The sequence below is a fragment of the Hyla sarda genome, chromosome 5 (genome assembly GCF_029499605.1).
Source record: "Hyla sarda isolate aHylSar1 chromosome 5, aHylSar1.hap1, whole genome shotgun sequence".
Lineage (NCBI taxonomy): Eukaryota > Metazoa > Chordata > Amphibia > Anura > Hylidae > Hyla > Hyla sarda.
Window position 1 is genome coordinate 40,940,755 of NC_079193.1, and position 24,312 is coordinate 40,965,066.

General features: G+C 41.0%; 1 protein-coding gene across 9 annotated transcripts in view; it reads left to right on the forward strand.

The window, feature by feature from the left end:
* Positions 1-24,312, forward strand: part of MYO3A (myosin IIIA) — a 212,176-nt gene that overhangs the window by 144,402 nt on the left and 43,462 nt on the right. For all 9 annotated transcript variants that reach the window (XM_056519327.1, XM_056519328.1, XM_056519330.1 and 6 more), the window contains 8 exons: positions 6,632-6,842; positions 8,045-8,192; positions 13,142-13,295; positions 13,985-14,073; positions 15,669-15,798; positions 19,182-19,261; positions 21,526-21,600; positions 22,096-22,301. In XM_056519327.1, the coding sequence (XP_056375302.1) occupies positions 6,632-6,842; positions 8,045-8,192; positions 13,142-13,295; positions 13,985-14,073; positions 15,669-15,798; positions 19,182-19,261; positions 21,526-21,600; positions 22,096-22,301 (1,093 nt within the window). The remainder of the gene's footprint in view (positions 1-6,631; positions 6,843-8,044; positions 8,193-13,141; positions 13,296-13,984; positions 14,074-15,668; positions 15,799-19,181; positions 19,262-21,525; positions 21,601-22,095; positions 22,302-24,312) is intronic.

Below are 24,312 nucleotides of genomic sequence, written 5' to 3' on the forward strand. Positions count from 1 at the left end.
TGTCTACTCCCTTGTACCGCGCCTATCTTCAGCAGTCAGAGAGGTTGAGCCGTTGCTAGTGGATACGACCTGGTTACTACCGCCGCTGCAAGACCATCCCGCTTTGCGGCGGGCTCTGGTGAATACCAGTAGTAACTTAGAACCGGTCCACTAGCACGGTCCACGTCAATCCCTCTCTGGCACAGAGGATCCACCTCCTGCCAGCCGGCATCGTGACACCCCATATCCTGTCCTCCTATGTCATCCTCATATCCCGACCTCATATTACATCCTCATATCTCATCCTCATATCCTGACCATATATCCCAACCTCCTATCACATCCTTATATCCTGTACTCATATCCCGACCTCACATCTCATCCTCCTATCCCGACCTCATATCCCATCCCGACCTCATATCCTCATATCCCGTCTTCATATCCCGACCTCATGTTACATCCACATATCCCGACCTCATATCCCATCCTCATATCTCATCCTCATATCCAATTCTCATATCACATCCTCATATCCCTTCCTCATATCTCATCCTCATTTTTCGACCTCATATCCCATCGTCATATACCGACCTCATATCTCTTCCTCGTATTCTACCTTATATCTTGTCCTCATATACAAACCTAATATCCTGACCTTATATTCCAACATCATATCTTGTCCTGAAATAACAACCTCATATCTTGTCCTCATATCTTGTCCTCATATTCCTACCTCATATCTCGTCCTCATATTCCAACCGCATGTCCTGTCCTCATATCTTGTCCTCATATCCCATTTCTATATCTTGTCCTCCAATGCTGTCCTCATATGTCCCAGGCAATCTCTGCAGCCTTAGAGTAATGTGGTCAGGAGAGGTATCGGAAGTCCCATAGACTATAAAGATTTTCATTAGTTTTCCCCTCTTCATACTTCCTTAATAATTTACAGTTGTTCCTGAGTAAGTAGATGGAGACTAGCTGCTATGATGTCATTATACACTGCATACATACACTGTCTATATCTTTATAGTATATCCCCTAAATATCTATATCCCCTATATCTGCTTCTTTATTTCAAGTCACTCCTTCAACTCTTCTCCCTTCTTTAACACCTTCTATTGATGGCATGTAATCTCATCCATCAGTGAAATTTGAAGTTTTTTGATGTGTTTAGGGAAGAAGGAAATAGCACCTTATACTGTATGTGGAGAAAAATGCATTTCTCTCTAAATGGATTTACTACAACACAGTTTCTTATATTTGCTTGCACTATTAATTTATGCATTTTTTATAGACAATGGGGGAGATTTATCACTGTGTGGCTGTGTCTTTGGCTTACTTGTGCATAATTTAACATTTTCACCAAGGTGACAAGTTTTTGATAAATTTTGCACAAATGAAAAATTACCTCAGAATTTCCTGTAGGATGTCACTTTTCTAAATCACTGTTAAAATCATATGTGGTGTGATTTTGTGTTTACTTTTTTTGCATGTTTTTCAAAAAGGCCCACATCGTAAATATCTTCCACAGCAATGTCAATAATGATTCACTGCATTTCAGAGTCAGTTTTGCAGAAAGTGTTTATTTTGAAAATGCTCAAAATTTTTGCGCTAAAACTAACTGTACAAAAATTTTGTGCCAAATTAGAACCAATAAAATGTCAGAAAGGCAATGATACTTCTTCCCCTAAGCCTATTTAATCAACTGTACAGTTAAATGGTCTTTACTTTTGCCATACCTTTTCGATTCTCCTAAGTTTTTTTTTACTAATATCCTAGTTTTCTGTAGTTTCAATTTCTTTTTACAATTTTTTAATCTTTCTAAGTTCTTGTTTTTTTATGTAGTGTTATCGCATGGGAGTATAATGTATACAAATCTAGAAAGATTAGTTTGAGTGGTGAACACTATGGGGGACATTTTTCATTGTTTGCTTTGGTAAGCGTGTGCTGTAGGCATTTTTGTGGTATCCCAGTACGGGATATGGTCCTTCCGTCCTGTCAGGTTGAGTCCCTGTCTGTCCCCGGGCTCTCCTGTAGTGTCTCCCCCTGTGTATATAGGTTTCCCATAAAAGTGGTTTCACATAATGAGTAAAGGACCTTTATTGTTTGTCACATGATTATATTTTCACCACATGATTGTGTTTAAGTCACATGTTCAAGTCATGCGATTGTTACCCAGAGAATTCAGTGAACAGGTGACCTCTCTAGTGACCTATGGGCTCCGCTATATGAGATGGTGAGGAGCTGCAATCTCCCTCTTTCATCTCTCTTTGTTCCTGAGGTCCAGTGCAGTCAAGTGATCTCAGTATGAGTGTACAGAGCATTGGAGGCCTCAAGCCTAAAGTCTGCAGCCACCTATCAATTGCAAGTAAGCCAAAGTCATCTAATTGTCAGTCATCAAGTTAGTCAAGTCAAGTCTACTGCCTAGTCACCGTGGCCTGCATTATAGTCAGTCTACCTACTGCAAGTCCCAGGAAGCCTGTGAGGTCTCTCTGTGTCACTTCCCACCTCTCTGGGATATTGGCTCAACTGTATAGACTGTACCACCTGTCTAACCTCAGTAAAAGCTACCGTTACCCTTAACCTTACCGTGGACTCTTTATTGCCCCTGCCTGACCTAGGATAGGTATAAGGCTATCCTTCATATAAGATAGGGATATGCATAAGGCTATCCTTCATATAAGATAGGGATAGACACAAGGCTATTCTTCATATAAGGTAGGGATAAGCATAAGGCTCTCCTTCATATAAGATAGGGATAGGCATAAGGCTATCCTTCATATAAGATAGGGATAGGCATAAGGCTATCCTTCATATAAGGTAGGGATAAGCATAAGGCTATCCTCCATATAAGATAGGGATAGGCATAAGGCAATCCTTCATATAAGATAGGGATAGGCATAAGACTATCCTTCATATAAGATAGAGATAGGTATAAGGCTATCCTTCATATAAGATAAGGATAGGTATAAGGCTATCCTTCATATAAGATAAGGATAGGTATAAGGCTATCCTTCATATAAGATAGGGATAGGCATAAGGCTATCCTTCATATAAGATAGAGATAGGCATAAGGCTATCCTTCATATAAGATAGGGATAGGTATAAGGCTATCCTTCATATAAGATAGGGATAGGTATTAGGCTATTCTTCATATAAGATAGGGATAGACATAAGGCTATCCTTCCTATAAGATAACGCCAGGGACTATTAATAGTTTTCAAAATATTGGGCAGACTAGATGGCCGAATGGTTCTTATCTGCCGACACATTCTATGTTTCTATGTTTCTTGTGGCCATTATAGAAAAATCCAAAAATGTTAATGGACTTCAGTACAGAATTTTAGCCCCGCTGAGAGGGTTGTCTGCAGAAACCAGATTGACCCCAAAATAAGCCAATGGAGTTTGTCAATGTATTTGTCTGCCTGTTAGAAATAGAAGCCATTCCAGAAGTGTAAACCGAGCCGCAGCACAATATTTTATGGAATCTTCTAATGACTGTTTTGCTGTTTTTATCCTTCAGCTCCTTCCACTTTTACACCACTTTGAAAGAAACATAAAAGTGAAGAAAATCCTTTTTTTTTTTTTCTATTTGATGACTTGGCAAAGACTTTTTAGCATACTTAGTAAAAAATAAAAATATTCCATAAACAACAGCTGTGCTTCAGCTCCGTAAGTCTAATTTATACAAACAGAAAGGATTCTGATGGTACAAACAAGGATCGCGTTTTGAGTGATCAGCCGAAAATTTCTTAACACATCATCATCATAACAACCTATGACCTATAGCAGTGGTCTTCAACCTGCGGACCTCCAGATGTTGCAAAACTACAACTCCCAGCATGCCCGGACAGCCAACGGCTGTCCGGTCATGCTGGGAGTTGTAGTTTTGCAACATCTGGAGGTCCGCAGGTTGAAGACCACTGACCTATAGAATATATGAAGCAATTTTCAGTTACAATTAGTATACAGCCATTACTCATTTGACAGAAGGGATTGGTCTTGAAACTACATAATAAATAGTTATTTATAAACATTCAGGTGATATTCTTTTTATTGACAAAACATCTTCCTGCCCAAGTAATATTGAAGACGTCTCCAAACTGTGGACAAACAGATGTTGCAAAACTAGAACTTCCAGCATGCCCGGACAGACCACTGATTTTGACTATGTTTATATATATATAGGATAAATGGCCTTTGTTTAGGGGGCTTTTATATGTTACTCACTAGATCATGCAGATCCTTTACGTCTTTTTGAAAGAAGCGATCTGATTGGTTGCTATGGGACACTTTTCCTTTGCACAGGTTTTGATAAATCTCCCCCACTAAGCGTATATTGGGTCTTTTGGAATACGTTACCTGACTTTCATCATATAGGTGGTTAACCTCTGATGTGCCTGGCTTGTATACTTGCATATCTCATCATCTGGGCCTTTAAGCATTAAAATTATTCCTCCATTAATATAAAAATTACATTGTACAGTTACAATAAAATATCTTATCACAATTTCTTTCTTTTTAGTGACAATTTTATTTGCAGTTTTCAGGCACCAGCATGGGGTCCGAATTCTCCCCTTGATATGCCATAATTTACATGGCATGGTGGGAACAATGTTTTTGTTCACTGTTTTGCGTTTTTTTTCATGCAGTGGTCCGTTATGGCCGCTACATAGACAACCTCATATTTATATGGGGTGGGGACATAGCGGCCATACCAGACTTCATGAACTTCATGACCAACAACCCCTTAAATTCGAAATTTAAGTCATGTGTTGGGAAGATTGACATAATGTTTTTCGACCTCCATTTTTTGGCAAATATTGAAAAAAGGTGTGTGGGTAGAAAAACCTACCGTAATTCCACCTCTTGCAATGTCATTTTGGATGCATGATTGTGTCCTCCAATGCATGTTTAAAAAGCTAGCCCCATAGGTAAACTATGCAGATCAAAAAAGGAATTTCTCAGATGGTGTGTAGAAGGAGGAGGAGGAAAAAGTGCAATCGCTTAGGAGAATGTGGATACCAAGAACAGAAGATAGAGAAGATGAAACAGAAAAGTTAAATGAGTAGCAGAAAGAAATTGGTTTTTGGTAAAAAAAAAAACATAGACAGAGACAACCAAGTTGAAAATAGAAAAAAAAAATATATAAAATCCAGTATATAAAAGAGCAATTTTGACCCCATTCAGCAAGGAATTAAATTACATTAAAGTATTTATTTTTTTAATAAAAAAAAAAAAAATTTTTTGTACTCCATCAAAATGAAGGTGGAAAAACCTGGCTAGATGTAACATGATGTTATAAATGCGTTCAAAGGATATGCAAGGTCCGCAGCCATATGAATGTGGAAAAGACGTTTACTTCTATAAACAAGAGAATGTTATCAATTGTAACACATCTTACATAGCAATTCTAATACTTTAAATGTGTCTGTCGTTTTCAAGCATTTCTCTGAATGCCATCAAGGTGATGTGAGTGGGTTTGCATTTATGGGAATAGAATGTATTTTTCCATCTAAATATGATGAAGACAAAAAATGTATGCAGCTTTTTGGATTTTTAGATTGGGCACAAGTCACCCAGGGGGACTCAACCATAGGTACGATTTAATGTACCAATATTAGTGAATTGAAACAATAGAAGAGAAGATCAGCTCACCCCAAAGCCAGTAGGACTGAGCACAGAGAAGGTGCGGACTGCACCTTGCTAGAAATGACAAAGGCAGGAAAACTCCAGCTCGGTTGCAGATCCAATAGCCATCTTTATTCATATAGAGCTACACGAATCACAGTTACAAGGCAAAATGTGACACGTTTCGGACATGTGCTGGCCTTACTCATACGTGTATGAGTAAGGCCAGCACATGGCAGCAATACGTCACATCCTGCCTTGTACCTGTGATTCATGTAGCTCTATGTGAATAAAGATGGCTATTGGATCTGCAACCGAGCTGGAGATAAAATTCACATTTTCTTCTTTATTTATTTATTGGAAACTTTCAGAAGATCCCTTGGCTGGCATTGCAATATGTTTGATCTTTTTGTTTTTTTATTTCTGTTTTTAATGCAAGACAAGAATAAAAAAAAATATATAGGATCATATGTGTATAAGGAGTTCTTTCTGTTGTGAACTGTTATAAAATGTTATGCATTCCGTTCATCATTATGTCTATGACTAAGGACACACTGTCCAAAACACGTCAGTCAATCCTTTGGATCTGAATGGACTTTTAAACTTTGTATGCTGTAATAAATAATTTTTAGACCTTATCCACGTAAGTTGGATCTTCTTCTTTCTTGGATTATTGAAGCAGGTGTGTTCTGGCATCCCGAGCTCCAAGGCGGGGTTGTATTACTTGCAAGTGTGGCAAGCTGAAGAATACTTACTTTGTTGCTTAGATGCATGGCATGACATGTGATTGCTCCTAGTCTTACCAGCTAGTACAAATGGTGTCCACAATGGTCCAAAACATCAAATCGTTTTATCATGGCACTAATTCTAAATTGTGATCTTCAGCCAATTCAGCAATTTAGACCCTATAGCCAAAGTGTACAAATATAAGTTTGGGTATAGTTATTTTATTTTATATTTAGTTTATCTCGTTTTATGTTTGGGTATAGTTATCTTATGTTATATGTGCCTTGTATCTTAGCTGCCTCCTTACTCTGTATACAACCGGATGAACTACAAGATGCGCTCACCTCTCATTGTGTGGTCACACGAGGAGAAACCATAATTCGTCAGAATACTGTGGAGAAAGCAGCGGATGTTAGAGACGCCATGTCCAAAGCATTATATGGTCGACTCTTTAGCTGGATTGTAAACCGCATCAACGCTTTACTGAAACCAAGCGCCAAGTTAAGGTGAGGATGATTTAAAGGTAGAATCCCAACTAGAAATGTGGACACCCCAGAGAGTACTCATTGGTGGAGGCCAGGTGAAATCTGGAAATAGGTAGTGGTTGGCTTAGTAGCTACAGACAGCTGGAGGTGCCAAAGCATCTTTAGACAAATGTTTGGCCCTACCCTGGAAAACAATGCCTAGTAGTGTATGGCCTGGTAGGGGAGTACCTACCTGAGACCCATCAACACATGGGTTTGAATTAAAGGGGTACTCCGCTGCTCAGCATTTGGAACAAACTCCCGGCACCGGTTCCAGCGTTCGGAACAGTTTGTTCCAAGCGCTGAGCAGCGGAGTACCCCTTTAAGGCCTTTAAGGGATACTCCGCTGTTCAGCATTTGGAACCAACTGTTCTGAACACTGGAGCCGGCACCGGGAGCTTGTGAAGTCATAGCCTCGCCCCCTCATGACGTCACGCACGCCCCCTCAATGCAAGTCTATGGGATGGGGCGTGACATCAGGCTATGATGTCACGAGCTCCCGGCTCCAGCGTTCGGAACAGTTTGTTCCAAGTGCTGAGCAGTGGAGTACCCCTTTAAGGCCTTCATTCTTCTAAGGGCACAGTTTGAGTACCAGGCCCTAACCAAAGACTATGTTAAAGAAAACGTTAAATTGCTCCATATGTTCTTCTGTTCATTTGTTCAAGTGTATTTACCCATAAAGTGTCAAAGAAACCATCAAGCTGTGTAGGTTGGTTAGAGACCGTAACCATTATGCTTATGTTCTACTTAAAGGAAACATATTCTCACTTTCATGCTGCCTGAACCACAAATCATCATGGTGATCCTGGTGGCTTCTCTCTGACCCACCAGCCATGATTGATAGATCTCTACCAAAGCTATCAGAGAAATCACGGGGACCACTCCAATGACTCGTGCTTCAGGCAGTATGAAAGTAATGGCAGATTCCCTTTAAAATGATAGTTACCACCAAGAGTGTTGTGACTGGGTGTATGAAGAAAAGAAAGATGTCTGCAACATGGCAGTGGGGAGGTACCACACCTCTTAGATACAGATTCGGTCATCTTTCTTTGTTAGTCACTCTGACACAATGTTCAAGCCAGATTGAACCATAATACATGAAACACATTCAATTTAAAAGATTAATCTTACAAATAGAGTTCCATGGATAAAACACAATTATAAAGATGTGTTTGATGTTTCAGCGAGGAGGAAGAGGGCTACAGTATTGGGATTCTCGATATCTTTGGCTTTGAGAATTTTAAAAAGAATTCCTTTGAACAACTCTGCATTAACATTGCAAATGAACAAATACAGTTCTACTTCAACCAACACATATTTGCTTGGGAACAGGTAAGAAAATCTCATTTTATAAAAATGCATCATTTATTTATTCATTAACTGTTTTATGACTCCCGGCACATTTGCTCTCTTTAGACCAGGCTAAACATATATGTTTTTTTTTTTTATTATTATCTTTAAAGGGGTACTCTGGCTCTAAGACGTTTTGTCCACTAACATCCAAAGACATGATTCTGCAAATTAATATTTCTGCATACAGCTGAGTGATTGCTTTAGTAATATTTATATAACTGTGTTATATTTGTTATGTATTGTTCCTTGGCCACCTTGTTTTCTTTGGCCAATCTTTCCTTTGTTGTAAATTTCTCAAAAAAATCCAATAAAAATTATTTAAACCAAAGTATAGGGGATAAGATGTCTGATCACAGGGGTCCCGCCGCTGGGGACCCCCGCAATCTCTCATGGCGTGCAGCTCACACAGGTGGGTGCTGCATGAGAGATTGCAGGAGTCCTCAGCGGCGGGACCCCCGTGATCAGACATCTTATCCTCTAGCCTTTGGATCGGGGATAAGATGTCTTAGAGCCGGAGTAAACCTTTAAGTTAGGCAGATACATTGTTTAGTAACCCCATACAGATAATGTATGGGGTTATAATCCCTATAAAATTTATATTTGACCTTCATGCCCAACTGCCATACATGTACTGTGGCTGAGCATCAGTGAAGTAGTCTATGGGAGGAAAAACATAAACATTTCATGAAACATGCCATGCCCTTTTGGAAAGATGTCCCTGACTCTTAAAACTCCACAACAGTGAAAAAACACACACAAGAAAAAAACTAAATGCCATGGAGGTCTGGTGTTTCATATTTCTCTATTGACTCCCAACTAACACCTGGCCATAGAAAGACAACCCTTTCAATATGCCATAGCACCGTATGATAAGTGTATTGCTTCACCGATAGAATTTACCCTATAACCTCCTTATTGACATTACCAGAGACCCATAGCTGGGGCATTCATATTGGGATTGTAAAGATGTCATTTATACATCATCAAGGAAAAAAATATGTGTTCTATGCTTATTACTCTACAGCACACTACAAAGAGTCTATGAATTTCAGATAGCTGATGGGTATATTCACATATTTTTTTTTATTTAACACTAGCAGAGTAGTGTTCCTACCTAAAGGGGTACTCCAGTGGAAAACAATAGTTTTTTTTTTTTTTTTTTATAATTCAACAAAAAGTTTATTAAGGTAGATGTGGTGAACACAGCAATACAGGAAAATACTTAGCACAATACGGTCTTGTGGACCGAAATATCAGACAAAGGAAATGAAAAGTAACACGGGTAACAAAAGATTAAGACAAATAAGTTCCAGTGAACGGAAGCATATGAGAAAGTCTCTCGTATTGTCCCTGGAAAACTATTTTTTAATCAACTGGTCCCAGAAAGTTAAACAGATTTGTAAATTATTTCTGTTTAAAAATCTTAATCCTTCCAGTACTTATCAGCTGCTTTATGCTTTTCTGTCTGACCACGGTGCTCTCTGCTGACACCTCTGTCCATTTCAGGAACTGTCCAAAGCAGGAGAAAATCCTCATAGCAAACCTCTCCTGCTCTGAACAGTTCTTGAAATGGACAGAGGTGTCAGCAGAGAGCACTGTGGTTAAACAGAAAATGAATTAAAAAAGAAAAGAACTTCCTGTGGAGCATACAGCAGCTGATAAGTACTGGAAGAATTTAGATTTTTAAATAGAAGTAATTTACAAATATTTTTAACTTGCTGGCACCAGCTGTTTTAATAAAAATAGTTTTCCACCGGTGTATCCCTTTAAATTGTGTGGGAAAAATAAAGCAACAATGACGCTCCCATGCTCATGTCCCAACCTTATATCCTTATCTAATATCCCGTTCTCATATGCTGTTCTCATATCCTGACCTCATATCTCGTCCTCATATCCTGTCCTCATATCTCGTCCTCATATCCCGTCCTCATATCTCATTCTCATATCCTGTCCTCATATCTCGTCCTCATATCCTGTCCTCATTTCCCATCCTCACACCTTGATCTTGTATCCTGACCTCATATCTTATCCTCATATCCTGTCCTCATATACTATACTCATATCCCATCCTCATATTCCAATCTTATATCCTGTCCTGATATCTAACCCTCATATCTCAACCTCATATTCCATCCCCATGTGCCATCCTCATATCCCGTCCTCATATGCCGATCTCATATTCCGTCCCCATATCCCGACCTCATATCATGTCCTTATATCCCCAACTCATAACAAACTATGTTCTGCCCCTGTCTGCTGGACAGTCAGCAGGATGGTTAAAAGTCCTGGTCAATCTCTGCAGCCTGAGAGTAACGCAATTGAATGATGAACCAGAAGTCCCATAGACTTGCATGGAACTTTAGACAAAAAACCCACCCTCACATAAGTAAGTTAATGCTATTATATTTTTAATTGACATATAAGTAACATGTGTACCTCGTTTCATCAAAACATAAAGGGGTTTCATATTAATAAAAAAAGAATGCAGAATATAAAAGATGTAACAGAGCCTTGTGATATTATTCACCTTTTAAACCAATTGTTTTCAATGGAATGAATCTCCACTAGGATTAATCAGGATATTTTTACGACAATTATCCATTTCAAGCCCAGAACTGATTTTATTGTTCTAAGCACCGACAGCTTGCAAATGAGCTACAGAAGCTCAGATATGAACGATTTCTTACCTAATGTACTGTGAATCCTCATATCTCACATGTACAGTATCGGGCTGAACACGGTGCTGGACGCCGCTTCCCTATGTGCGCACAGTAAGAGACTTTACAATGCAAATCCCTGTTTGTGAATTTGCATTTCTAATGCACAGACCTTCTGTATATATAATTGGTGTGACCTTTGGAATGGCTCCTGATAGGTCGATGAGAGGAAGATGTCTGCCCTGCGTACATGCAAATTGACGTGTGAATCACTAATGTAATCATGAACGTTCTGCTCGAACGTTTTCCCTTCTTGTGATTCAATAATTGTGTCTTTTTATTATATTTATTTGTAGTGTATCTTGTTAGTTTTGTAAATGTAAGGATTACTAATATCTTAGCCTAATCTGCAAAGCAGAACAGTTGATAATTTCACATCCCAGTTAATAAAAGGGTCTCATTATTTTGCTGTGCTATTTGGCATGTTGCATGTTGTCACATACGGTAGCAGGAGATAGAGTGCCGGCACTTGTAGTGTGGTGTATGGTCCTTAAAGGCTGGATTGGATGGTGGATGGCAGCAAACGGGTGATGCGGCCTTGTCGGGGGTTGCGCTTAAATGGAAACAAAGGTACAACAATGTGGAGAGAAGAAATTATGTTACACTCACCCGGTTCCATGCCAAAGAAAGTTTTCTTTATTGCGTGGTTACATCAGGAACAAGGATTCGGGTGGGGGAGAAAGAAGCACGAGTTCGGCTGTGCTCGTGGAACGACAGTCCCGTTTCGCGGGTTCTCCGCTTGGTCACGCCCGCGGGACTAGGAGCCCTATAGCCAAGGAACCTGTTAAACAAATCCTAAAGGAAAGCAGGTTATTATAACATCTAGTAAAACAATGCAGCAACTCTATTGTATCTTCAGTAGAAATCTAGACACGATCAGCATGGTATCACCACCCTGACGCGTTTCAAGCTATGTGGGCTCCTAGTCATAGTCCAGCCTAGCCAGCCAGTGCCCTGCTCTGTACTGATGAGGGGCAATAACATTGAAACAGCTGTCATAAGATGGGTATTTTTCCTACTTGAGAGATTTCTGGCTTGGCATATATTCCCAGTCAGTTTCTAAAACTTCTGAGCTGAAGTGAAACACTGACATTAAAGGACATCTGAAGCCAAAAACAACTTATCCCCTATCCACAGGATAGGGGATAGGTGTTTGATCACGGGGGGTCTGAACGCTGGGAACCCCCGCGATCTCTGCCGCAGCTCTCCCGTGCAGGAGGCGTGCTGGCCGCAGCGTGACGTTGCGGCCGCCACGCCTTCTCCATGTAGTTCTATGAGAGAGGCGTGGAGGCAGTGTTCGCGCATTAGCCGCTCACATAGAGCGGCAATGTGGGGTGTTTGGGAGATCACGGGGGGTCCCTGTAGATAGGGGATAAGTTGTTTTTTGCTGCAGATGTCCTTTAAGGGAAAATTACCTAAAAGGAGGTGTGAGAGTTGCTGTGCTAATCCCTCTGACAATGCTGACAACTGCCTAAGCAGTGACTACCAGCTACCCTATAGTTCACATTCCAATCCTTTTAAACCAGAAAATGCTTTAATTTCTGCACTGTGTCTGTGGTGTCCCAGAACCAAAGGCTGGGGGCAGCAGATCTCTTTGGGCATGCCTGCTGCTTCTGTGTTAGGCCCACGGTTATATTGTTTACTGTGGTTATGCACTTTATTAATTTTACTGTATTCACTATATACTATTGTATTGTCTATGCACCGTACCTTGCACTGTACCTTTAAGAAGGAGATGCAGAGTGATCAGGTGACTGTCGTCCTGATAGGGCTCCCTGTGCGGAGGATGTGTGAGGCACAGCCTCTGCCCAAGGAGCCCCATTAGGACAACAGTACTTAAGTGTTGTGGATCTGAGAAAGGTGCCAGCGTGCTCCGAAATGCGTTGTCCTTTTTACTGAATATAGCTGAATAAAACAAGTCCTGTGTAATTGATGGCGGTATACTGAGTCTTCATACCATTCTTTATACAGTAGTGCTCAGAATCGAAACCCCCATTTTTGCCTTTCACTTTTCCATAATATGGAGTCAGCTAGTGACTCCAGTTGGCTCATTTTCTAACGGTATACGGCTTTTGAGCTGGTCTGAGAACCACAACAGACCACGGTTTTCTCCCACCGGATCTGGCTGCCAGATGCACGAATCGTGGTGTGCATGCTGTCCTATCAGGTGATTATAACTTATATATGTATTTTTTTTATTCTTTTTTTAAGAATGAATATTTAAATGAAGATGTGGATGCAAGAGTCATTGAGTATGATGATAACAGGCCACTACTGGACATGTTCCTGCAAAAACCTATGGGTCTGCTCTCTCTTCTTGATGAGGAAATAAAATTTCCTAGGGCAACTGATCAAACCCTAGTAGGTGTGTAGTATCTACATATATCTTAATTTTAAAAAATTCTAAAATGTACACTATGGAATGGAGGCTGGGGCGAGTACAGATTACATGTATTATGTGCATTATAACACTATCCATTGTAAAATAGCCATCACTTACTCCTTTGCAAATTTCACCTTATGGGAGATAGGGAGTTTAGATGTTCTGAAGTAGAGATGAGCGAACTTACAGTAAATTCGATTTGTCACGAACTTCTCGGCTCGGCAGTTGATGACTTATCCTGCGTAAATTAGTTCAGCCTTCAGGTGCTCCGGTGGGCTGGAAAAGGTGGATACAGTCCTAGGAAAGAGTCTCCTAGGACTGTATCCACCTTTTCCAGCCCACGGGAGCACCTGAAAGCTGAACTAATTTATGCAGGATAAGTCATCAACTGCCGAGCCGAGAAGTTCGTAACGAATCGAATTTACTGTAAGTTCGCTCATCTCTATTCTGAAGCCAAAGTTCAATGTTTCTACATGATTTTGTAGAACAGGTTCTACTTCTACTTTTTGTGTTCTATTCACTATGTCTGTCCTTACCAAAAATAGATATACAGTAGGCTACAGCAGATTTGTATTGAATCAGCAATATACTTTATTAATACATCTTTCCAAAATGTTGGCCCTAATTTTTCTCTCTCTAATGTTTAACTAACTAAATATTATAATTTACAGAAAAGTTTGAAGACAACCTTAAGTCTAAGTATTTTTGGAGACCAAAGAGAGTAGACTTAACATTTGGAATCCATCATTATGCTGGAAAGGTAAAGCATGTTCTGTTATACAAAATGCATATAAATACTGTATGTCTGTATATATATATATATATATATATATATCGTTTAAAAACAGCACTTTTTTTTCCAGGTTTTTTTTTTTTTGTTTTTGTTTTTTAAACCTGTTTTTTTTTATTTTTTGGGGAAAATCAAAGACATAAGGAGACATTTTTTTTAGTTGACTGCAGGTGTCTCCTACTAGACTTTTTTTTAGCTTGTCTTGTGCTAGGGCTCATTGAAGCATCCTTTGGTACTTCTACATGTATTATTAGTGTTATCCCACAGGAGGAAAAGAAATGACACATCAATCACACTTGTCACCTTTGACGAAAAGAATGATGGGAGTATATGATCCTTTTATCCTATTATATTCTTTTTATGCCACAATGTTTATCATGAGGAACAAAATTTACTACTGTACTGTACTGTTCACGTAAGTGATATCTTAAATCGTCCTTAAAAGGTTATTCCTGTCTCAGAAAGCTGTATTTAAATAAAACTATCACCCTAAATTATATAACTTGCTAATATAGTGTTCTCATAAGCATTCTTGTGTGTCGTTCATCCCTGACAGGAAGTTGTGTAGTCTTTTCCTTTGTCAGAGTGGTGTTGACTCCAGCTTCCCCGGCTCCTCCCTCTCTCCCCAGACAACACGTCATCCTCTGCTGTCTCAGGAGATGGGGCTGGGTCTTTTTTCTGAGCTCTAGCCCCAACCCTTTGAGTGACATCAACACCACTGACCAGCCCCTACCACCTACTGCACCATTACCCTGTCCTATACACACACACACACACACACACACACACATATATATGTATATATATATATATATATATACATATCTAATATACATATAAATATATATATATATACATACATATATATACATACATTAGGAATAAGGTGTGTTTATCACATGCTGCCTTGTGCTGATAAATGCTACAGGCAGAGGAGCAGACAGGGAATGACACAGCAGGTGCTGCAACCTCACTGATTGTGCTATAGCATGTTGTGAAATAAGATGTTCTGCACCAGTTCTGGGCAGGGAACAGGCAAGAGTGCTGTGAGTAGGAAGTAGGCAGTGCGGGAGGAGTGTGATGAAGAGCTGGGGGAAAGCAATGCATTCTGGGAATTGAAGTACTGAGCAACTGCTCAACTAGGAAGTACAGGACTAAGACCTGAAACAAATAGATTGTTGGTTTTAGAACTGGGTCAGGCAGGGTAGCAATGCTTTATGCTTCTACTGCATTTTTATTTTGTTCACCTGATGTCGGAGTACTCCTTTAAATCCTAATAACGGCTAACATTGACACTTCAAAAACTATAATATGTCTATAATATAATATTTCTAATTTGATAATAGAACTCAGCCGCTGACTTATGTGGTCGCAGTGGAAGCTATATCTGTCATTACACATTTTATTCTACGTCAAATACTTTTGCTTTAACTACATTTTCAGACATAAATCAGATGAGCGAAAGCTGAATAACTCTCCGCCGCAGCAAATTGCTTGAGGAATTGAAATACCTTCACAGTGAAATTCTCTGATCAGTTGTTTTACTCAATGTGCTTCATCTTCAGGTCCTCTACAATGCAGCTGGCTTCCTTGAAAAAAATCGGGACACCTTGCCAGCTGACATTGTGCTTCTCCTCCGGTCCTCTGAAAATAATCTCATTCGTATATTGGTGACTAATCCGCTAACAAAAACAGGTAAATCAAATTTTTTTCTAGCTTAAAGTAACTTTATTCTGGAAAATAAACAATAAAAGTAAAAGAAAATGTCAGCAGAATTTGTGTAACCCGTGAAACTTTTTCAGCTATTTTCGGCTTACTGAATACTAAGAGGATGGGGCAAGGGGCTATACGGGGAACGTTAGTACATAAGTACTTGTGCCCTATCCACAGGATAGAGGATAAGTGTCTGATCACAGGGCTCCTACCGCTGGGACCCCCTGCGATCTCCTGCCCGGCACCATGAGTTCAGGCAGCTCCGTGCATGGGGAGAGCTGGGGTGCCGGGCAGAAGATCACAGGGGTCCTATGGTCGAACCCCCACAATCAGACACTAATGCCCTCCATGTATCTGTAGTGGCGGGGTGTGTGGTGAGGGCAGATGTTGTTAACCTAGGGGCAGATTGTATTTGTGACGCCAGGGTGTGGTTTAGCTTATAACCACCCGAAGGTATATCACCGGATCCTGGGCTAGGCACGGGGGCAATAAAGACTCCGACACCAAGTTACAGACAATGGTAGTTTTACTGAGGGTAGACAGTTGGTAAAGTCTATACAGTTCAGCCAGGACCCAAGGAGGTGATCAGTGACCTTAAGGGTTTGCTGGGACTTGTAGCAGGACTGTACAATTGAAATAAGACCACGCTGACTTGACAGATGACAGGGACTGACTTGACTTGACTCATAAAGCTGTGACTTTATCTTACTTGACTTGATGGTGGCTGCAGGACTTGACTTTGAGGTCTCCAACACTCTGGACACACACACTAGACAAGACTGCACTGGACCTCAGCAGGAAGAGAGAGAAGAGAGAGAAGCTCCACCCAGGGCTTATATGGGGGAGACTAGTAGGAAGCCCATAGGTCACTCTTGGGATCACCTGGTCACTGATACCTTCTGGGTAACAATCACATGACAATTCTTAAAGATACAAAACATTTTATAATACAATACACTGCAGAACATATGTACAGGGGGGAAACAGGTGCAAGGGGCCCTGAGGACACTGAAGGAGGCTGCCTGACAGGACAGCAAGGGTACGGGGTAACATCTCCTGTACTGGGTCACCACATATCTCTATGCGAGAGCCAGAGATGCAGTGCTTGTATATTTTCGGCTTTCCTATAGAGATACATGGAGGTGGGCCTTGAGGACTGGGAATGTTGGTGGGCCTTGAGGACTGGGAATGTTGGTGGGCCTTGAGGACTGGGTTAGGGACCACAGGTCTAGTGAACATGACTGGTATGAGGCCCATAGTGAAATGTGCCCATTATGGGGGACATTTATAAAAACCTGTCTAGAGGAAAAGCTGCTGAGTTGCCCATAGCAACCAATCAGATCGTTTCTTTCATTTTTCACAGGCCTTTCCAAAAATGAAAGCAGTGATCTGATTGGTTGCTATGGGCAACTCAGTAACTTTTCCTCTGGACAGGTTTTGATAAATCTTAACTTGCAACTGCCAACTTTGAAATACATCCATATGCATTTAGTTTCTTGTCCAGTGATTTCTGCATACATTTTACCTAAAACAACATCAGGTGTTCTACAAGTCCTAAAAGCAGATAAAGAGAACAAAATCAAACAAATAAATCTAAAATATTAGCCTTAGTCAATTACTTATTGAAAAAATGATCCCATATCTATGAGCGACAAAAGTATGTGAACCTTTAGGATGAGCAGATAATTTGAATGTGAAATTATCCCCTTATATCCTATTGGTAGAGGCTTTTTCATGGACTCACCAGGACATATTTTTATAGTCAAACAGATCACTGAAATACAAAAAGGTGTTCAGGCCTCTAGCCATACCCTTTCTGGGCTCCATGTCCTCATCCTTCCAATAGGGTTTAGCAGGATCCACCTCTGTACGAATTCAACCTTCATTTGGGCCTATTCACGTAGTAATAAACCTACTCATTTAAAGATTATTTTACTCTAAAATATTATTTTAAATCCCCCTGAGTGCCTTGTTGCATTCCTTCTAGTCATCGCTCTACAGAGATCCAGTGATAAACAAATGCTGTATCTCCGTCTCAACCATAAACTTGAATGGAGGCGGCGTGTCAGCTACGGCCGCTCCGATATCTAGCACATAAATGTTCAGAACGCCAGGGGGCTGGGCTTGAGATCGCAAACTGCTCAGCGGTCAGACTCCCCAACCCCCCCCCCGCAATCAGACATCTTATCCTCTATCCTGTGAATAGGGGATAAGATGTCTATGTGGTGAACCAGGAGAGTAACGGTGACTGGGGTGTTGCAGTGATAGTGTAGGGTCTGGTCGTATTAACCCTTGAAAGTCATGACGCCAGGGTGCGGTTTCTTTTTTAGTAATGTTCCCACTGCCCACAAACGGCAGGGAAAAATAACGGAATGTCCACAGCAGATTTCAGGAATAAACTGAAGAAACTTTGCTTGCGGAATTTATGAAACAGTCTTTAACATAACAGTCTGTTCAAGAGTGAACCGGGATACAGGTTCCTCACAGGTTTGCTGGGACTTGGAAGCAATGAGCTTTTATGCAGGCCACTGTGCTACTAATTTAGAAGATTTGAGCTGATAGTAGTCACACAGGATTTGATAGATTGAGCTTTGAGTAACTCACGTTTAGTGGCTGCAGGTTCTTAGGCTTTAGCCTAGATGAATTGAATTGATGCTGAGACGTTGTGCTTGCTTGATAATCCGGAACTAAGAGACTAGAATTTAGTGGCTAAAGCCCTTTATACAATTAGGGGCTGGACTAAGCTCATTGGTCAGCAAACCTGTAAGTTATGAACCCAGTAAACTCTTGGTACATCACATGACCTCTAAGGTCCTTGAACATTCTATACATCACAACCATACATCATGTGGCCACTAAGGTCCTGTACATATATTTTCTATACATTAAATAAATATAAACACACTTTACATGAGACGACCAAGGGCAAGCCCTGCAGGAGAGCCCTATATGAATGGAGGGACTCTAGCTGAGGGGACTTTAGACCAGGGACAGGACAAGGTCCTGTACCGGGACACCACATCTAGTACTGGAGTTCCCTTTTAAGTGACAACTTTTATGACTTTCTGTCATGTTGTTAGCCCAGTCTTCAAAGGGAAATGAGATGTGTGAGGAAGCTAGTGGACCTACTAACACTTAGTAGGGATTGTCTCAATTCTAGTTGAAAATGCAGACTTTTTATTTAAAGAAACACTTCAAGAAGTAACTGCGTCATGCCTAGTGCAGGGCGATGCAGGACTTGGCATCTCTGTGACATGTACCACTCATTGAGGCCCTGCACTAGGACTAGCTCGCTGTATCAATATTGTATGTAGTGTCCCTTTAAATCCTGTATGTATTTTTTTAAATTTTTGTTCTTTATTTAGGCAACCTTGCTCATACTAAAACAAAAGCGAGAGTAAATTCACAAACACTAGCCATGCCGAAATCCTCCAGCCACAGCAAGGTAAAAATAAGTCCTTGTCCTGTAACTTATGTTTTTTTGCAAGGCAATGTCATTGACGTGTAACATCATCTTGGTTTATTTGCCTTCCATCTATCAAGCTGGATATCTTAGTGTTGTACAATACTTGTTACGTCTGTGAGGTAAACACATCTCTGTGTCCTCTGTCTGTCAGCTTTGGCTTTGTAGAATAACGGATGTCAGCGTAGTTGAGTCTCATATGTATCACATGACTGAAATGTATACGTGGTGGTGTGAAATAATTCAGTGTCTTCTATACCCTCCCTGTTTAAAGGAACCTTAAACTTTGGAATGAATAATATAGGTAAACAGCAGAATAATGTGCCCGCGCTGTTTCATAGTCTGCAGGATTTTCTGCAGCATCTTGCACTTTTTGTATAACATAGGTGTAAATTTGTTTCTCATCCCTCCCATCTTTGTTTGACATATGCTGAGAGGCGGAGCTTAGCAAAGGAGGAGGGACCTGGCACTACAGGTCTCATACTGTAGTCAGGGCAATGATGAGTAGTCCATTGCCTTACAACGAGTCAAAGTTACCAATTGTATATACACCGACACAAAGAAAAAGAAAAAATATTATATTTTATTTAACAAATAGGAAAATGACATACATTTAAAATATAAGGAAAGATAAAAAACAAGGCACTACAAGAACAACTACAGATGAGTAGAGGAAGTACAGAAGGCATGTCCCCTGACGAAGCACAAGCGAAACCTACGTTGGGGTTGGAGGTGGTAGGTAGGCAATGCATGGCAGGATGTTATGGTTCTTTTACACTTGTATCTTTATATTAACCCTGTGAATTACCTTTGCTAGGTGCTCTTTGTATACTTTTTATCTGGTGATCTATTGCATATGTTTTGTGTCTTATACCCTTTCACTGTGATTCTAATCTATATTTATAAACGCATTTTTCCCTGTATTCCGTGTATCAGTGCCTGCTGTACTTCCTCTACTCATCTGTAGTTGTTCTTGTAGTGCCTTGTTTTTATCTTTCCTTATATTTTAAATGGATGTCATTTTCATATTTGTTAAATAAAATATAATATTTTTTCACTACTAGTTTTCTTTGTGTCGGTGTATATGTATATTTCACAAACTAGTGGTGGCTCTTCCCTCTATGGCTAGGCCCCTCTTTTTTTGTTGGTGATATTATAAAGTTTCCATTGTATATTCTCACAGTTTTGACTGTTATATAAGATTAAGTTGGATTAAAAGAAAAGAGTACTTGGGCACTGTCACTTTAAATAAAACCTTTGACACTTTGCAGAGACATGTCAAAAGTTTTCATCAGTTGAGGTCTGAGTTTTCAAAACACAACTGCTAGAATGATCCGGAAATAGTGCACTCTAAGCTCTGTGCCACATGACCAAAATGGACTCCCAATATGAGTCAATGGGATCAACCTGGGCATGAGAGCAGGGAGCGAAGCGCTCGGCTACATTCTTCTTTACCCTCTAGTTCTAACTATTAGCCAGGATCTAAACACTCAGACCCCAACCAGTTAAAACTTTTTACATGTCTCTAGGAAATGGCATTTTTTTTCCATTTGTTTATTTTTTTATCAGATCTTTATCTGTTGGATGTTTTCTTCGAAGCGGACCAGTCACCAGGAAAACAGGGGTATAAATAGGCCAATGAATAGAGAGGGCTAACCGTCAGAATTTCAGGTATATTGGGGTAGATTTATCAAAAACTGTCCAGAGGATAAGTTGCTGAGTTGCCCATAGCAACCAATCAGATCGCTTCTTTCATTTTTCAGAGGCCTTTTCAAAACTGAAAGAAACCATCTGATTGGTTGCTATGGGCAACTCAGCAGCTTATCCTCTGGACAGGTTTTGATAAATCTCCCCCAATATCTTTATTTCTATAGTCCTCTCCATTTAAAAAAAAGGTAATTAAAAGTCCAAGGTGCAAGTCCAACCTATGTTGTCTATATCTGGTCAAATGGGGTAGACAGATGCAAGTGGAGGCAATGGGCATTAATAAAGAGGATATCCGCTAGACTTACCTGAGCTCCTGCCATGAGTAACACCCCTGGGCTTTGGTGTATTATTTGTATAATAACAAAAAGGCTTATAGAGAGAACTATGGAGATAAATAGGTATGCCCGGATTCCTGATGAGAACCCCTATCTAGCCATGGGCTTATTTACACCTATGTTTTTCAGCTGACAGGTCCACTATAAGCACATAAAGAAATCTAACATAAGTCTCATGGTAAATTTGTTTGCATTTCTCAACAGGGCGATTTGGGAGATGCCCGCCATCCTCGAGAGACAACTAACATGAAAACACAAACCGTGGCATCGTATTTTAGGGTACGGCTTCCAGCTTCTAGACATGACATGAATGGAGGGGCATGGTGGCCATAGTCGCCAGTCATCCCACATAGAGTGGAGTTCGCTCCGTGCACCGGATGACTGGGGTGCCGCAGCGGAGATTGCAGGGGTCCCCATCGGCGGGACCCCAGCGATTAGACATCTTATCCCTTATCCTTTGGATAGGGGATAAGATGTTTTCCAGCAGAGTACCCCTTTAAGGCTAAAAATAAACTGTTGTCTTAAAGGGGTAAACATCAAAAGGGCATGCCTGTATTATAGTGTCCATGTGTTTCAGTATATCATGTATACATTATACTATATGCACCATACTATGTACATTTATACAGTCTGCATAACTGTAAAAGTAGCCATGGATTAAGAACTAACCCCCCCCATAGCTTACACTCTTGGCTATGTACATACACATATACAGTAGATACATACATAGGACCATTGAATACTGGGTATTTACACTTTAAATTTTTGTCACAGTATTCCTTGATGGACTTATTGTCAAAAATGGTGGCAGGACAGCCGCACTTTGTACGATGCATAAAACCAAATAATGATCGCCTGCCAAATAAGTTTGATCGGGAAAAAGTATTGGTGCAACTAAGGTACACAGGGATTCTGGAAACAGCGAGAATACGCCAGCTGGGATACTCACACCGCATTCTCTTTGCCAACTTTATCAAGAGGTAAGGGGGGGGGGGGGTATGTACTTGAATAATGAACGTTCAAGAAACTAAATGGTTCTATAAAGCTGTTGAAATATCAAAGTGACTTTTTACATAGCTCTAGGGGGAGATTTATCAAAACCTGTGCAGAGGAAACGTTGATCAGTTGCCAATACAACCAATCAGATCACTTCTTTTATTTTGCAGAGGCTTTTTTTTTAATTAAAGAAGCAGACTGTGACTTTTCCTCTGCACAAGATTTGTTGCGATCCTGAGACCTGTTGCGATCGAGATTCAAAATCTCGATCGCAACAGGTCTCAGGATCGCAACAAATCTCGGGATCGCAAAAGGGATCATTTACTAACCGGAGGCGAAGTACTTTGGAATCAAATCCCCATTTTCTGTGTCCCGAATTATGGGTCACACATTTTGAATCTTACCTTGATACTGAGCGTTTAGGACACTCAGAGGGGATCCTGGAGCAGCTGACCTCACGTCCATTGAGTGATTCTACATGCCTGCATAGGTGTTGTGCCCTCAGCACAACGCCCTCCGGTAAGCCTTACACTTGGTTTCCTAAGGGGCTCACCTATTCTGACATATTACACTAGGAGCGCATCTCTTTCCTTTTTTTCATACATTTTCCTCTGCACAGGTTTTGTATAAATTTGTATAAATCTCCTCCACACTCTTTTCATAAGCGCAAATTTTGTAGTTTTTGAAGGAGTCATTTAAAAAATGTAAAGTTATCCCCTATTAAAGGTATAAATGATAACTAGCTGATTATGGGGTCTGACCACTGGGACCCTCACCAAGCACAGGAATGGAGGTCCCTTGTCCCCTAAGGGAATACAGTTGCAGTTCCCATACTCTGCTGAACATAGCCGAGCACTGGACTCCACTATCTACAAAAGTCCCATAGAGGTAAAGGGGTACTCCGACAATAGCGTGTTTTGTTTTTTATAAGATGCCCAGCCTGTCTCTTATTAAACAATAACATCCCGCGCTCCCTAGGGACCTCCAGTATTGCTTCTCCAGTCCCCAATGCAGTCCTTTTCCTAGTGTTGGCGGCCTATCTGTCACAGTGCAGCACAGCCAAACACTAGCCGTAGCGTTGCCCTGTCTCAACCAGTGATAGGCTGAGCAGCAATGTGACATATTGAGCCCCGACCCCGGTCTTTTTCCTAGTACTAGGGGTCTATTCATCACAGTGCAGCATAGCAAATCGCCCGCAGTAATAGGTTCCCGCCCTGTCCAGTGATTGGCTGAGCAGTAATGTGACGTATTGAGCACAAGCACAAGGAAGAAGACCAGGGACATGGCTCAATGTGTGACATTGCCTCTGACCCACTCACTGGTGAGGCGGGATACTACTACGGCCAGTGATTTGCTGTACTCCATTGAGATGGATAGACCTCCAGCACTAGGAAGAGGATCGCACTGCAGACCGAAACAGCGATAGTAGAGGCACCAGCATGAGGCATGAATAAAGAATTAAAGGAAAACTGTCAGCTTTCTCTCCCCGCACTAACTAGCGGTACTGGCTGGTAATGCGGGGGACGCTGATCAGTCTCATGCTTACCGTGCCCGGATCCGCCATAACGTTCTGCCGTAATCTTCTATTTTCGGCATATGCTAATGAGTTGCTAACTGGCACTCTGACGTCATTGCCGCCTGCCGCAGCACCTCCCCTCTCTCTTCATTACAGAGTGGGGAGAAGAGGGAGAGGCAGAGAGAGGAGGAATATTGATGAGCTGGGCAGCACTGCAGCAGGCGGCACTGACATCAGAGTGCCAGTTAGCCCGGCCGGTGCCAGTTAGCAGCTCATTAGCATATACTGAAAATAGAATATTACGCCAGAACGGAGCAGCGGATCCAGGCACAGTAAGCATGAAACTGACCAGCGTCCCCCGCACTACCAGCCAGTACCGCTGGTTAGTGGGGGGAGAGAGCTGACAGTTTTCCTTTAATTAAAAAAAAAAAACTACCACCAGAGTTTCCCTTTAATGGCTCGGCACGTGTGGTCACACT